The sequence below is a fragment of the Lissotriton helveticus genome, chromosome 3_2 (genome assembly GCF_964261635.1).
Source record: "Lissotriton helveticus chromosome 3_2, aLisHel1.1, whole genome shotgun sequence".
NCBI classification, from domain to species: Eukaryota; Metazoa; Chordata; class Amphibia; order Caudata; family Salamandridae; genus Lissotriton; species Lissotriton helveticus.
This window is the reverse complement of record NC_136062.1, coordinates 286,183,973-286,199,133: the sequence shown is the minus strand read 5'-3', so window position 1 is coordinate 286,199,133 and position 15,161 is coordinate 286,183,973. Positions and strand designations below refer to the sequence as shown.

The window sequence follows — 15,161 nt, the reverse complement described above, 5'->3', positions numbered from 1 at the left end:
TATTGTGTACTGTGTGTACTGTGTACATTTCTACTGTCATTGATCCGTCCGTGTGCCTCGATGGCACGGAAAAAAGGGCGGAAATGATGTCATCACACCGGCGTGGGCCTATTATAGGCGTCGGTGACGTCAGCGGAGTCGCGTGCGATGCCGTGTCTCTGTGAAGTCCAAGTCCACGTCGGCGCGAGGCTACGAAAAGAATTTCCGAATGTTGCTGACGCAAGGGGGATATTCACAAGGTGAGGAATCCACAGGCAGATATTGTATCTACCAGAAAAAGCGTTACCGAAGGTAAGTAACTTGTTCATCTGCCCTTGTTTGCTGATAACTATTCCTAAAACGCGTTCTCCCTATTTCTTTTCACGTGGTTACACTGCACAACACCTGTATAAAACACCTGTGTACTGTGACTTCAGTGTACTACCTCCTCCAGCACTTGAGAGTGCTGTGTGGACTTGGTCCCACTCATGACTGATTAATAGAATTGTTATTTATTCCTACTCTAATGCTGATCTCTACTTTGTTGGTTTTTGAACCTGTGGACACAAGGGTGACCCTGCACCGGTGTACCCCTAAAAGGTATATTTCCACAGTTGATGCCCGTTGTGGTACCCCATTGGAGACGCGGCGTCCAAAGGAGTGGTCTTGATGGAGGATTGGAATTTTGCTGTGGAAGCCCACTCCACGAGGAGACCTTTGTCTTTGCAGGCTGACGTGACTTTTCCAGTTTTCCCAATTTGACCCTCCAGGTGGTGGCCGGTCTCAACTGGGTTTTTCTTTGACACACTTTTGTAGTGACCATTAGGTCGACCAGAGATCAGCAGGTGGGATTTGGAGTCTTCTCTCTGGAAAGGTCGCTAAAGCGACACTCTTGATTTCTTAAACCTGGGCTTTTTCTTTGAATCTATTATTCACTCTGAGGAGATTTTTCTCCTTTTGAAATATTTTGGAGTAGTAATATTTCACACATAACGTTGAAGCATGCCTGTTCTCAGCACACTCCGTAGGTAGTGTTGCTGCTCTGGTGGTAGCAAAACAAAGTTTAGAAAAAAGTCAGCCGGCTCCCCCAGAGGGGACACTTAATAGAGACATGTATGTCAAATATGGTATTTCTTCCATAATGTACGGTCCACTTTGGAACAAATAAAAAAAAAAATTCTGATCTACAATGGCCAGTGAATGGGTCATTTGATTTGAAAAAGGCTCAATATGTAGACCACTAGTTTAAAAAAAAAAAATGTAGACAGGATATGTTTGATTGTGTGCATATGTTGGAGAAAGAAGTACGAGAGAGAGTGAAGAAAGCAGAAGCTATAGCAGAAAATGAACAACGAAAAACGATACATCACACATAAAAAAATTAAAGAAAAGAAGGAAAAAATAGAAAACGAAGATAGGGAACGTCGATTAGAGGTAAATGGCCAGTATCCTATTAGGCGCCCTATTTGTCCCATACTTAATAAACCTCCGGATGACTGCATCCTATTAGAACGCCACCCACCCCCGTATACATTTCCCATTCCAAGAGTCCCTAAGGATGAGTCTTCTGACGAGCAGCATTCTTCTTCAGAGGATGAAGTTAAAGATAAGCAAGGTGGGCGGCAGACTCGCTCTACTTTGACTAGAGCAGAAAAAGATACATTGAAAACCGCTGCTAGGGAGGAGGCTCGTCGATCTCAAGCGGAATAGCTTATTGTAACTTGTAGTAGGGATTCTGCTCATACACAGAACTGTGCATAAAGACTTGGAACCTCAGTGAATTAGGGTGTACCAAAACTCACCTTAGTAGCCAAAATACCCTACCAGACTAGCAATCAGTGTCTCATTGGTTCTTCCATACCCCCAATGATTAGACAACCCAGAACATGGAACTTAGAACACCTCAGGCAATGTGGAACACATGAATACTCTTTTGTTATACTCTCATACCAGTCCAAAACGGGGAGTAAATGAGGACACGTGCAAGTTTGAAATATTTATTTCTAATGCCGTGTTCTCAGGTGCAGTATCTTAGCTAATACAAGCAGACATATTATAAGCAACAAGATTATCAGCATAGTTACTATTCCATAAAATACAAAAGGAGAAAGCATGTTAAAATGCTAAATGGAAATAGACTAGATTATACCTAGATTTCTCCCTCCCTTGCTAGTAGGTTATTTTATATCTACAGAAGGTCTCTTGGGTTTACAAGGGCGGCCCCATACCTCTGGTCCTAGTAGAAATGGATCACATAATTTTCTACATCAGCTCTCTGCATGCAAATGTTCTCCAAGTGTGTTTGCATACCTGCGCAGTGCATTATTAAACACGCCAAAATCAGAGGTGGCCACAGCTGCATATATGTTATGTCTAGAACGTGCGCTGATCAGGCTGAACAACAACCACTGTGTTGAAATAACCTTTAAGGCCTCTGCACTCCCTGTTCAGACAAAGCTTACCAAGCAAAGCTGCTACTATAGGAAAACATATTATTCTCGTGTGAAGCAAAACAGTCTGCTAGACTCTAAACATTTATAATAATGTGTGCCGTGTGCAAAGGCAGCAGAAAGGAAAAATGGCGTTTAAACTTCTAATAAGCTCATGCCAACTTAACACAGTGCAAATGCAAGGCTCATCCCCATGACAAACTATGGTTCAACAGTGGAACATTGTAGAGCAATTTTATTTTGTAGAAAAATTTGCTTGGGAGGTAATATTTGATTATAGACAAATTTCCCAGGAACTAGAGACAGCTGATATAAATACCGATTAGAAATGATTAACAGAGGGTACTTTTCCTTTTTCAAACCTATCTGATATGATTAAACACGTGGTTAAAATACAAGAGGCAACATTACGTTTACGAATGGAGCAAGAACTAGCTAGAAAAAAGTTGTAGAAATAGTTCAGTCTCAGGCAAAGGAAGCAGATGCTTTGGTGGAGGCCAACAAATCCAGTAGTAGTGAAATTATTATGAAACCTATATGTGAAGCTGCACCCCTGTATATTCCTCTTAAGGGTGAAGGAACAAATGATGATAAAACTTCAAATGATGCAAAGGGATATTTTATAAATAATTGGGTTTATACTCCTTGGAGTAGAGCTGATGTGATGGCTCTTAAACCTGCTTTGGCCGTCCCCCGGAAAAATCCTGCTGCCTTTCATGAGGAGGTGGAAGGAGCCATTAGGTCCTGCACTATGACCTTGCCAGATATTGATATGTTCTTTGGGCTTATTTTTCCTCCTGATATGTGGAGAACAATACATAAAATAGATGACAATGTAGCATATGGTGATACCTGGGAACATTTAGAAGAAATAGATGCGGGAAAGGGAGCCTGCGCAGAAAACTCAGAAGGAGATATTAGATCTTCCTAAAGAAAATAGATTGGACTACGTTAGCATCCTGTAAACAGAAAAAGGATGGGTTAGTTTCTGATTTCTTTTCGCGATTTGAAGAGACATTCCATGATTTTAGTGGTCAAGCATTGGCCGATGATACGGGTAGGCATTTGTTTGTTTGATAAATTTGTCACTAATATATTACCGGAAATAGCTAGTCGCTTAAAGGCCAGCGAGAGTTCTTGGACCACGGCTTCCCCAGTTTCCCTTTTGACTAGGGCCAAATATTATGAGTGACAGGAACAGGAAGTGAAAGGCAGGGAGGATAAGAAGGTTAAAAGAATGAATAGACAGAAGTTATGTTGGCTAAAGTATATGGTCCACCATTTGGGGAGGTGGAAGAGGCAGACGTGCAATGTATACACCTGCTTTGCCCCCTCTCCCTTGAGCAAATTTGTCCCCTGAGTGTGCTTATTGTAAAGAGACTGGGCATTGGCGTTCTGAGTGTCCTCTTTTGCAAAGTCAGCAGTACCAACGGGGAAGGGATAGTGTGAAAAGACGCCCAGGGAATTTAGGATACTGGGGAGGCACAGGAGCTTGCCCCAGATTTGAAGCAGTTGAACAAGAACCAAATTACTCTAGTACTTTTGATAGATGAAATCAATATCAAATGTTTGATTATTCTGATGAGGTCCTTGCAGATTCTGATTACGCATATGGAGGCCTAGAATGGGGTAAGGAACCAGTTGAGGTGCCAGTAGATCAAATGGGTCCTTGTGTTGACGCAAATGACTTGGGATCTACTAATTGGTTTCTGGTTGATATAGGGGCTACCTGTAGTGCTCTGTCTAAAAAACTGGTTCCCGTGGGCTACCCTGTCTGGCACAATGATAACATCGATAGGATTCGATGGGACACCTACATCTAGGCCACTTTCACAGCCACTTGAATTCAGACTTGATAAATTTACTGCAGCATGTCCATTTTTGCTTTCCCCTACCACACCAGACAACATTGTGGGTATCAATATGCTTAAATATTTTCGTGCCACAATACGTTGTTCTCCGGAAGAAGTGCGTGTTATTTTGAAGGACAATTATCCAATGGTTGAGAGGTCTTGTCATATCAATGAGGATATTGCTCTGGCATGCTTACCCAGTATTTTGTGGGTTAACACAGATACTGATGTGGATCAAATGGTTATTCCACCTGTGCATATTCAAGTAAAGGAGGGTGTTTCATTGCCGTGCCTGCCCCAATACAAAATATCTAGAGAAGGTGCAGAAGCATTGGCACACATTGGTCAGGATTGGATTAAAGTGGGGTAGTGGAAGAGGTCCCTTGCAATAGCCCTATCCTTACTATTTTGAAAAAAGACACTGACGCCAACATTTACGGATTCATTCTTGATTTGCGAGAAGTTAATAAAATTGTAGTGCTCCAATATCCAGAAACCGCAGATTACCTATTTAGGTCACCTCCTGTCTAAGGAGGGAAGTGCACCTACACCAGACCGCATTCAAACTATTTTAGATACTACTGTGCCCCGTACCACGAAGGATGTTCGTGCACCGATTGACCTAACTTTTTTTTTTGGGTAGGCAGTGGATCCCCAGTTTTTCACACATTATTAAACCTTTGTTGGCTCTTTTGACTAATGACATGCCGATACCTTTCCAATGTCCTACTGCATGTCAGAATGTCTTCCAGCAGTCACACCAAGCTCTTTGTTCTGCACCAGTATTAGGAACTCTAGACTACACTCACTAACAAGAGCATGTGAGCTTAGTACAGACTTACTTGTCAATATTTTTTACCGACAGCCAGTACGCATTCAGGGTGGCACATAATTTTGGTCGCTTATGGACAGAAAGGGGTTTCCGCACCTCACATGGGATAGTGCATGGGGAATTAGTGCATACTCTTCTTATTACCCTAACCTATCGTAAGAAAGTAGCAATTGTTAAATGTAGTGCACACAAGAAAGTGACTGATAAAATAGGAGCATGTAAATGTATTTGCAGATCACACAGCCCGTGAGACCGCAGTGCAGCGAAGTGCCACCTCCATGTATGTGGTGAAGTCACAAGCTGAATGTTGGCATGATGCCAGGCATGATGTGCTGGACATGCAACAATCTGCCTCTGCTGAAGAACTAGACCAATGGTCTAAGGAGGGAACACTGAATGATGAGGGCTGTTGGAGGAATAAAGATATGACCAAATGGAAGTTACACTAAGCCTACTTATATTCCTTGATTCACATGGCACATGGGCCGGCACATGTTGGTGCATCCTCAATAGCAAAACAACGTATGCAAGTTTGGGATCATCCTGATCTTGCCGGAACTGCTAAAAAGATTGTCCAGTCTTGTCTGGTTTGTCTCCAATATAATCCTGGAAAGTGAACGCAAACAGGAGAGTTTGCGACACCAACTGCACCTTTTGAGGTCCTGCAAATGACAACGGACCTCATTTCATTGGGCACGTTGTAGAATATGTCATGAAAGGGTTGGGGATTAAGCAGAAATTTCATGCCTCTTTTTACCCAGTAAAACACACAAGATGATGGATGGAATGTTGCACAATGGCAAAACATTCACCCCAGTCACAGGTCTGTGTTTAATCCATCGGCATTTTGCTCACCAAGCCACCCCAGTTCAGACATGGCCATATGCAAATCAGTCTTGACCCTGTTCCTCATGGGAACAGTCCAGACCAAACTGCCAAGCCATGTCTTCCCTAGACCGGAATCAAGCATCCTAGGACCGGTTTATGGCTATCAGCCGTCTTCAGCCAGGATAGCTTGACTCCAGTGGCTTAGTGAGCACGGAACCCAAGTCTGGGCATACCCTTCCCACATAGGGTGAACAGCAAAACACACAAGATGATGGAGTCAAGCTATCCTGGCTGAAGACGGCTGATAGCCAGAAACCGGTCCTAGGATGCATGATTCCGGTCCAGTGAAGACATGGCTTGGCAGTTCGGGATGGACTGTTCCCATGAGGCACAGGGTCAAGCCTGATTTGCATATGGCCATATCTGAACTAGGGTGGCTTGGTGAGCAAAATAATGATGGTTAAACCGAGATCTGTGACTGGCGGTGAATGTTTTGCCATTGTGCAACATTCCGTCCATCACCTTGTGTTTTTTGCTTTTCAGACAGTCAGCAGGCTTGGTGGAGCGTTACAACTCCACCCTGAAAATGAAATTGGCTAAAATACAGGTTTCCACGTCTTTGAAATGGCCTGATGCCCTGCCCCTAGCACTACTTTCTGTCAGATCAATAACACATACACAACCTGGCCTTACGCCATATGAGGTTTTGTTTGTCAGTCCTATGAATATTTGGGGAATCCCTAAGCCTTGTCCTATACATGATGTACCCCATGTGTTGAAGAGTGACTATTTGTCCCAGTTAACTGACAGCTTGTCTTCTATTTATCAGCAGGTACAGGAAGTTCTTCCAGACAGGTCGCAGGCTGAAGGACACGATCTGTAGCCTGGGGATTCCATGCCACATGCCCTCCTAAGTCCTCCTCCTAAGATTATTCTGATTACTCCCACTTTGCTGCACATGTAGTTTTTATCTGGCCTTGTTTGCTGATAACTATTCCTATAACTTGTTCTCCCTATTTCTGTTCACGTGCTTACACTGCACAAAACCTGTATAAAAGACCTGTGTTCTGTGACTTCAGTGTACTACCTCCTCCAGCACTTGAGAGTGCTGTGTGGACGTGGTCCCACTCATGAGTGATTAATAAAATTATTATTTATTCCTACACCAGTGCTGTTCCCTACTTTGTTGGTTTTTGAACCTGTGGACAAAAGGGTGACCCTGCACCAGTGTACCCCTAAAAAGGTATATTTCCACAGTGGGGTGGCTCTCCAACCTCCCTTGGTCTAATTGGTGTCATCTGGGTCCTTTGGTAAGGGTCCTGAAACAAGTAAATACTAACCGTGACTTACCCTGTGTTATCCTGTGGATGTTTGACTCAGTGTAACCACTCTGTACCCGGGCGCCTTGGGGTCCCTAGTGTGAGAATTTGGCCTGGTATATGATGTTCACTATTCTAGTGAGCACCTTGCACCAGTCCAAACAACCCTTATGGTGATGGTTGTAAAGTCAACCTTATAGACCAGCTATCCTAGTGGTAGCATGGACAAAGCAGTCTTAGGCTAACACTTCAGAGAGCATGTGAAGCCAATTGTTTTACCAATAACAATCCCTTGAATACCAAATGAAAGGACACCACACAAGGTATATATCAAATATATATGTATTTATTACTAACACAACCCCTCTGCACTCTTTATGAGATCAGAGTTCGAGATACAGCACAAGTTACTCAATAAGCATACTATAAGTTGCACAAGTACAATTCTGCCATAGGGGCCTCACGAACCATATATTAAAGAAGTGGTATAAGAACCACTTCAGGAAAGGTGAGTAGGCCTAGGGCCTAGGAAATCGCTGGGGCTACACTGATCAACCAAAGGACTGGAAGTAGGAGACTCATAGGATGCGTGTGCAGCGTCTAAACACACACGCGGTTTACCATAGATTTTCAATGGGAACGTAAAGTTTACAAAGTAGTTGATTTCTGACACTTCCGGGTGGACTACGGGAATACCCAGTTAAACTAGGACACTTGGATAGTTGTTACCCACGGGAGCACCGGAGTACTCGAGTTACCTCACCCAGGGAAGCCGGGTGCATAGTTATTCTTTTGTGTCCGGTTTCGTCGTCGAATCCTATGGAGAGCTGCAAGAAGATGCTGCAGGTGACCAGGAGGAAGATGTCCGGGTGGATCCAAGGGTAGATCGGAGAAGTGAAGAACCTGAAAGCAGAGGGGACAGAGTCTGGGTCATTCGCCAGTGACCAGGAAGGAACCAGGCGATGTCGAGATGCAATCAGGTGATGAGGTGAAGCTTGACTCGGCAGCCACGTGGACCAGGAGGTGTCGACGACGACCAGGAGCTGGATACGGACTGTCCCACGAAGGATCTCGCTGTTGGCGTTGTCGGCTTCTGGATCGGAGTCAACAAGCCTTGGCAAAGGCAACCCACACAGGAAGGGAAGAGCGGCTTCTGTTCAGACCAGCAAGGTCTGGGGAGCTTCCCCTTTACAGGAAAGAAGGAGAATGCCCAGAGCAACCAGGCAAGCGGTGTTCATTCAAAAGGATGTCTTCAGGAGGGCCACTAGCCAACGGGCTAGCAACCGCGAAGACTCATCGAGGAGAAATGCAGGCACAGGCCCCACGCTGCACTCGTCGAGTGTGGAAGGCTGAGCTTCGGTGCACTTACTGCTCAGGGTTGGGGCTTCTCAAACCCCAATGCACAACTTCAACGAAGCCTCAGAAGCTGCACAGTTAGCAAAAAGCAGGTACTGCAGGGTGTCCGGTCCCACATCTCTCGTGTCCGCCACGGGTCTCAGCTTTGCTGTGGATGTGGGTCGGAGTCAGAGAAGCCTGGAAGTCCAGAGGCTGCGTCGCTAAGTCTTCGGGGTCCGGCTGGAGCGTCGACAAAGCAAACCGGCAAGTTACTGGTGGTGCCTGTTTGCACAGGGTGATCACTCCTTGACCACAAGGGAGATTCTTCAGTCTTCTAATTGCAATAGAATGTCGAAGGTCCAGAGTTTCGTTTTAGAGTTTCAGTTCAGGATAATCTAAAGTCTCTAGACTCAGCTCCTAGCTTTATACTAATCTAAGGGACTGGATTACCTGCTAGGTCCCTCCTATGTGTGGAACCTGGGAAGGGGGTGGTTACACCCCTTTCCCTTTGTGCAGTTTCGCACCAGAGCTGGGGCTGGAGTGCCCCAGCAACTGGTTTGAACCGGGCTATGCATGGAGCACCTTGTGTGCCCCAGGCAGTGTCTCATTTCATTCAACCCACCCTGCCCCAATACACTACAGGCTGTCTGGGGAGGTGCCAGCACCTCCCAAGACAGGAAACCTATTGTCCAGGCCTCCCCTGCCGGGGTTTCGTCCAGCAGCAGGAGGTCAGACTTGTGTTTGTGACAGCAGCATCCATTTTGTGATGCTGAGGCTCTGTTTAACTTTAACCGAGTAAAGCTACAACTACATGTCTTCTCCCTCTAGAAGGGTAGAATGCTACCCCCGCCGCCAGAACTGGCGGGGGGTAGTATTCCAAAGCGTATGACACCTTACACGACATGTTTTGATAAAGCCAAACCAAAGTTTGCATTAACCGCAAGGATTATAATGCACTTAAGAGTATATGGTATGGCTATATCATAGAACAGCTATAAGGACATGGTTCCGAAAGCTGCAGACAGGCTCAGCTCATGCTAGTGCACCATCTCACATAAAACCAAGCACTCTGCCTCCAGGATTGTTAAGGCCTGCCATAGGAGTGACTTATAGGTATATATGTGTCTATATATGATGGTAGGTATAGGAATATACTATACCTAAGCAAGGGGTGATTACACGACCTTGCCCCAGCTGATTGATCAGCCAGTTGTGTCAGTTTGGATTGCCAGCCAAGGGTGGCATAATACATGCTGCAGCCCCTGATAGGCCTTGGATACACCTATGCCCTGGGTACCTATTGTACACTATACAGGGGCTCACAAAGGTGACCCAATACCCAATTGGATATGTACCTAAAGTACATGGTATGAATTCAGCTGGGCTGTGGGTCTGATTAGCAGGCCCACAGCCACACTAGAATCGAAAAACCAGTGAATCAGGGCAAAAAGTGGGGGTGACCATAGGAAGCAGACCCTACTCTCCTACACCTAGCTACTCAACTCTGGTGGTCCTCTGCTTTCTCTGGGCTTCTCCATCCTTTGGTAACAATCTAAATTTAGTTCCTACTTCATATACCACTTTCTTAGTATATGGTTTAGTGCCCCGGTAGGGCCTCATGTGATTTTGTTTTTATGCTACTTACCAGTTTTTGAAGTGTTTCTGATGTGTATTTGATATCTTCGTGTAGGAGATATACCAAGTTAGTTATTAGTGTAGTGTAAATAAATACTGCAGTATTTTTATAAGCATTGGGGTGGTTCTTGTGTGAAAGCTTGCTGACTGAATATGTGCTGATTGCATCCGCTTTACACCCTCCTCAATAAGTCTTAGCTGCTCTCCAGGGTTACCCCTTGAAATCTTAGGCCATCAGGGACCTAAACACTATCACTAAGGGTTGCGTGTACTCAGTACCCAATGCCTCACCCTGGTGGACATTATATGCTGAGCCAGCGTCCTACAATGGGCCAGCTTAGAGGACAGATATGTTATTTTATCGGCCTTGTTCAATCACTATATCATAGACCGGTTTGAATCTATGGAAGGAGTCTGCTATCTGCCTAGTCTTCTCAATGTGCCCTTTTCTCTCTTCCCAGCATGTGGCTGATCAGATTGCCTTCCGAGCAGCTGGAGGACTCTCGGCACTCGAGCACATTCTGCAGGCTGCGAGTTCGGTCCCAAACACCGTTGCAGCATCCCGCATTCCTCTTAAGTAAGTCATGGTGCTATATGCACACTTTTTAATCAGTTAATGTAGTCTTCTATTATTGAAAATGTTTGGTATAAATAAATTTGCCCAACCTATTGGATGCGAGATCCTCAACTGTCACTGAGTACATGTTTCTCCTTTTGTAAAATAGCTTTATGCACGCACACCTTTCACGGTTGTTTCCCCGCAAGCATCCGGCACAAAACTTGCAATTGTGAAACTTGACATTTCTGCCACTTTCCAAGTGAGATAGATAACTGGGTGCCGAGACTGGGTGCAGGGCCGGACTGGGAAATGGAACCAGCCCTGGCAAATTTTGTCAGACCAGCCCCCGCCCGGCGCGCTTAGCGAGCGAGCGTAGCGAGCGAGCTCGACCACTAATAGGGGGGTTTGGGGGGGTTCTCCCCCCACGAAAATTTTAGAAAAAGACAGATCAAAATGGTGTATTTTACAGCACATTTTTCATTACATATTCATTTGTATCAACTTTCAAATCACAGTAAATAGTAGATGATGACCTTAAAGAGCACCAGGTTACCCACCCAGTCATATGTACCCATAGACATTCTTTCAGAAAGCACCAAAAATAGAGACAAGTAATGAATCAGAGAGAACAAAGTAAAAGTGAGACCAACCCCCACTACTAGGGGGAGTTTGGGGGCTTGTCCCCCAAGAAAATTTTGGAGACAGAAAGGCCAAAACAAAGCATTTTTCAACACATTTTTCATTGAATGTTTACTACAGGAGAGAGTTTACGGGTGTATAATCTTTAACGTTCTTTTAAACTATCCTGAGTGTTATGTGAAGCAGATTAGCAGAAACGCATGTCCATTTAGTTCGAGGAGTTAATAATTGGCATAGCACTCCATCACTAGCAGCAATGAAAGTCCCTGATGTGCGCTGCATGCACCAAAGAAAGTACAAACTGCTCCCAGATAAATGGGAGGCCTCAGTCAGACCACAAATGATTTACCATGGATCGGGGATATGTCCGCAAGGATTTCAGATGCCTGCATTGGATGGTACCGGACTTCACGACTGATTTAATTTTCTATGGATTGATGTGTACACTAGCATCCATTCTGGGTCACCCAGATGCCATGCTAGTGTACACATCACCGCTGCTGCTCCGGTTCTCATATGATAGCCTAGAACCAGGCCAGCTAATAGTCAAGTATCCTTATAAAGAGTTGACAAGGGACTCCTTAATATTGTAAACTGGTACTACAGTCAATTCATAAAGGGTATATCATAACCTGTTCAAACTAGAATACACTGCTTGCACTTTTATCATAAACAGCTCAACATATGACTGGATTTGCCCCGCCATACTGGCAAAATGACCAGTAAAGAGATTAGATAATTTCAGACACAGCATTACTTGTTAAAGCGGTGTCGGTCTGAATTATAGGCAAGACAAAAGATTTCGTAGGGTAATCTAATATTTGACCGAGCCTGTCCTGGACCTTTTAATCTCTCAGAGGTCTTAAATGCTTTGAAATTCCGAAAAGACCATACTTTGTAGTCACCAAAATTGTGCAAAAACTTTGTTTTCAATCTGCTGGTTGGGATCAGCGAATTATGGGGCAAACCTAGGAGGCATAGGACAGATGAGTGAGACAGACGTATGTCGAGTTAGCGTGTTCACTTAATGTGCAGGTTTCAATCTACTTTCCACAGGTTTCAGTCTATACTGTGTAGTAACATACTAAGGAGCTGGCTCTTGGGTCAGTCGCAGGTGGACATCACTTGCAGCTCCAAGTCTATGTATCCTCACATACCCATTTGAGGAGGGTGAAGATAGAAGAGGGTGTAGAGGAGATGGGATTTAGAGAGTGTATGGCAGCATGTTAGGAAATGTTCGTGCATTGAAAGGAGACTTTACATACCAGGGTTTCTGGTATGGCTCTATATTTGTACATACCGAGATGATGTGTATTTTGGCCTGACAGTGGTGCTGGACATACCTGGGCAATATGTTTAGCATTAGATCATGTCAGCATGCACTACTATTTTGATTTTTTGTATGAAAGAAATCTCCACAAATAATGGCTGCTTTCATAAAATTGTATCTTAAAGCCGAACGATTATTGACCGTAAACAGTCAAACAAATGTAACCTAAGGATGGCTCCACAGTGACTTTTTTAACCAGGGCACAATTTGAACTTTAGTGATGCTAAAGGAAACTTTTAAAATCTGATTTTAATTTCAGTAGAATTAAGATCTTTTAACATTTTTATCTGTGTAATATTCCATGTTTTTTAATAACTGAAATAAATGTATCTATCTATCTAAAAAAAATACTTGGGCAAGAGGGAGCCAGGAAGGATTGTCCAATGGCTGAGAATGATCAATTCTGGTTCAACAATGCTTCACACACCAGAGGAATCTGGTTTCTGGGATGATTTCTATATCTGCACATTTTGTTTTATGTCATGACAGTGGTGATTTACAGTTTTAAAATGTTATAATAGTATGTCCTTGTCATACTATGGTAAAGTGGGTACTGTCACTTGGATGTATATGCAATCTGATGAGCAAGTGAGCCCTGAGATATACTAATGATTAAACCTTGCCTGTTGCACCACCCTGAACAGGAGCTCTAGTAGCTTAATCTGCCACTGACGCTGTGAGCTTTCTCACTTCACAATTAGCAGCACTTGCCGCTTTGAGGATCAGTGATCACCTTCATAAGCTGAGAGTATGAGAAGTACTCTGTCATGCAGGAATAATAACCCTAGCAGCCTAAAAGTATTTTGGATGGTGTGTTTAGTGGCAGAGGAATAGTGATGGACAGTATATTCTGACATACATTTTTGTTCTTGGAGCTTGTGATTTTTATTGCCCTTTTATTTGGAGGGGACATTGCCTGAGATAGGCACTGCATCGCCTGTAGCAACCACAACATGCTGATATCCATCCACTTTTTTTCTGCAACAAAATTTCATTATGGGCATATCCGCGTTCGCTTAGAAGGGATTTTGCTACTCGGTGGTCTGCTAAACCTAGAACTATTGGGATATTTTATTATTGCTCTTTTCAAAACAGTGTTAAAAACATTTTGCTTTTCAACAGCTTATTAGACAAGCATTGGCATAGCCAGCAGGTCTCGCCTTTGGGAACTTGTATGCATTTAGCCATGCAGCACATTATCCTGGGTGCTACAACACCTACTGATACTTCACGTGCCACTGGAGCCTGAGCTGCATGCCAATAAAGGCCTGGTTTGTATGGGATACAAGGGGTGAACAAGCTGTCAGGTACTACACTATGGAAGACATATAAACAATATGAAAACTTGGCAGTTATGCTCATGAAAACGGTGTAAATGTATGCTGAACTCACTCCCAAGGTATCTGAGGGGATATTAACCTCAAAAGAGTATATCAATTATATCTTCTACCAACCCAAGGGTCACATAATACATATTGGATTGCACACTCCCAAAGGTGGAAGCACTAACAGTGCTTGTGGAGAATGGGTCACTCACACTGTCCCCAAACATCCGTAACCAAGCAACACCAGCTCTCAGGGCATGAAGCATATCAAGGCATCCTGTGGCACCGTGATCTCCTGGGAAACTGAGGTGAAAAGCAGCTACAGCTTGGGAGCCATGTTTTGAGCAAAGATGGGCACGGATTACTGTGATGATAACAGTGCAATAGTCATAAAAGTGAAGCCCAAACGGATATCAGATACCGTAGTATCAGCCCCAGTCAAAAACAGATAAAAGTTAATGAACTCTCACCCTAGATGAATGTTTGAATGAGCTCTCTCTCTCTCTGTAGAATTTAATTATCTAGATATGCAGTATTGCACTGATCTGGCTTTTTATTTTTAAGTATTTCAAAATATTGCTAATAATACTCCGCCGTATCTCAACCTCAGAATTTGTTATGCAGACAGCAGTGAACGACGGAAGCCTGCTTTTAATTTGCATTTATTCAAGCAAGCTTTGCTGCAGCCAAAAAGTTGTCAATCTAAATTGGCGTTTTTGTAATTACTTGTTGCGTTGTTATTTTCATGGAGCATGTGTTTGCTGTTGGATGGAACTGAATCTTTTGAAACAATTGTTATTTCTGCTTTACCGAAAAGGAAAGAAATGCAACTTACAGCTTTAACTTCTGCGCTGTGCACATTGAATGTGATACATCTGTGCTACTCACGGCATTCAGCAGTAATCTTTTGCGCACAGAATGCACCAGAAATGCTATTACAAATGGCTGCTTTGCTTGGGTGACAACAGGTAAAATACAATTTAAGTCATCAGGTAGCAGATACAATTTTGCAAGAAGGGCACAGAGGATATTTATTCTTCTAATTTGATAATCGGATGTCCGAGTGCCAATATATGC

The 15,161-nt window shown here is 43.8% G+C and overlaps 1 protein-coding gene across 2 annotated transcripts in view; it reads left to right on the top strand.

The window, feature by feature from the left end:
• Positions 1–15,161, top strand: part of SCAPER (S-phase cyclin A associated protein in the ER) — a 3,246,499-nt gene that overhangs the window by 2,166,097 nt on the left and 1,065,241 nt on the right. For both annotated transcript variants that reach the window (XM_078685236.1, XM_078685237.1), the window contains exon 24: positions 10,693–10,808. In XM_078685236.1, the coding sequence (XP_078541362.1) occupies positions 10,693–10,808 (116 nt within the window). The remainder of the gene's footprint in view (positions 1–10,692; positions 10,809–15,161) is intronic.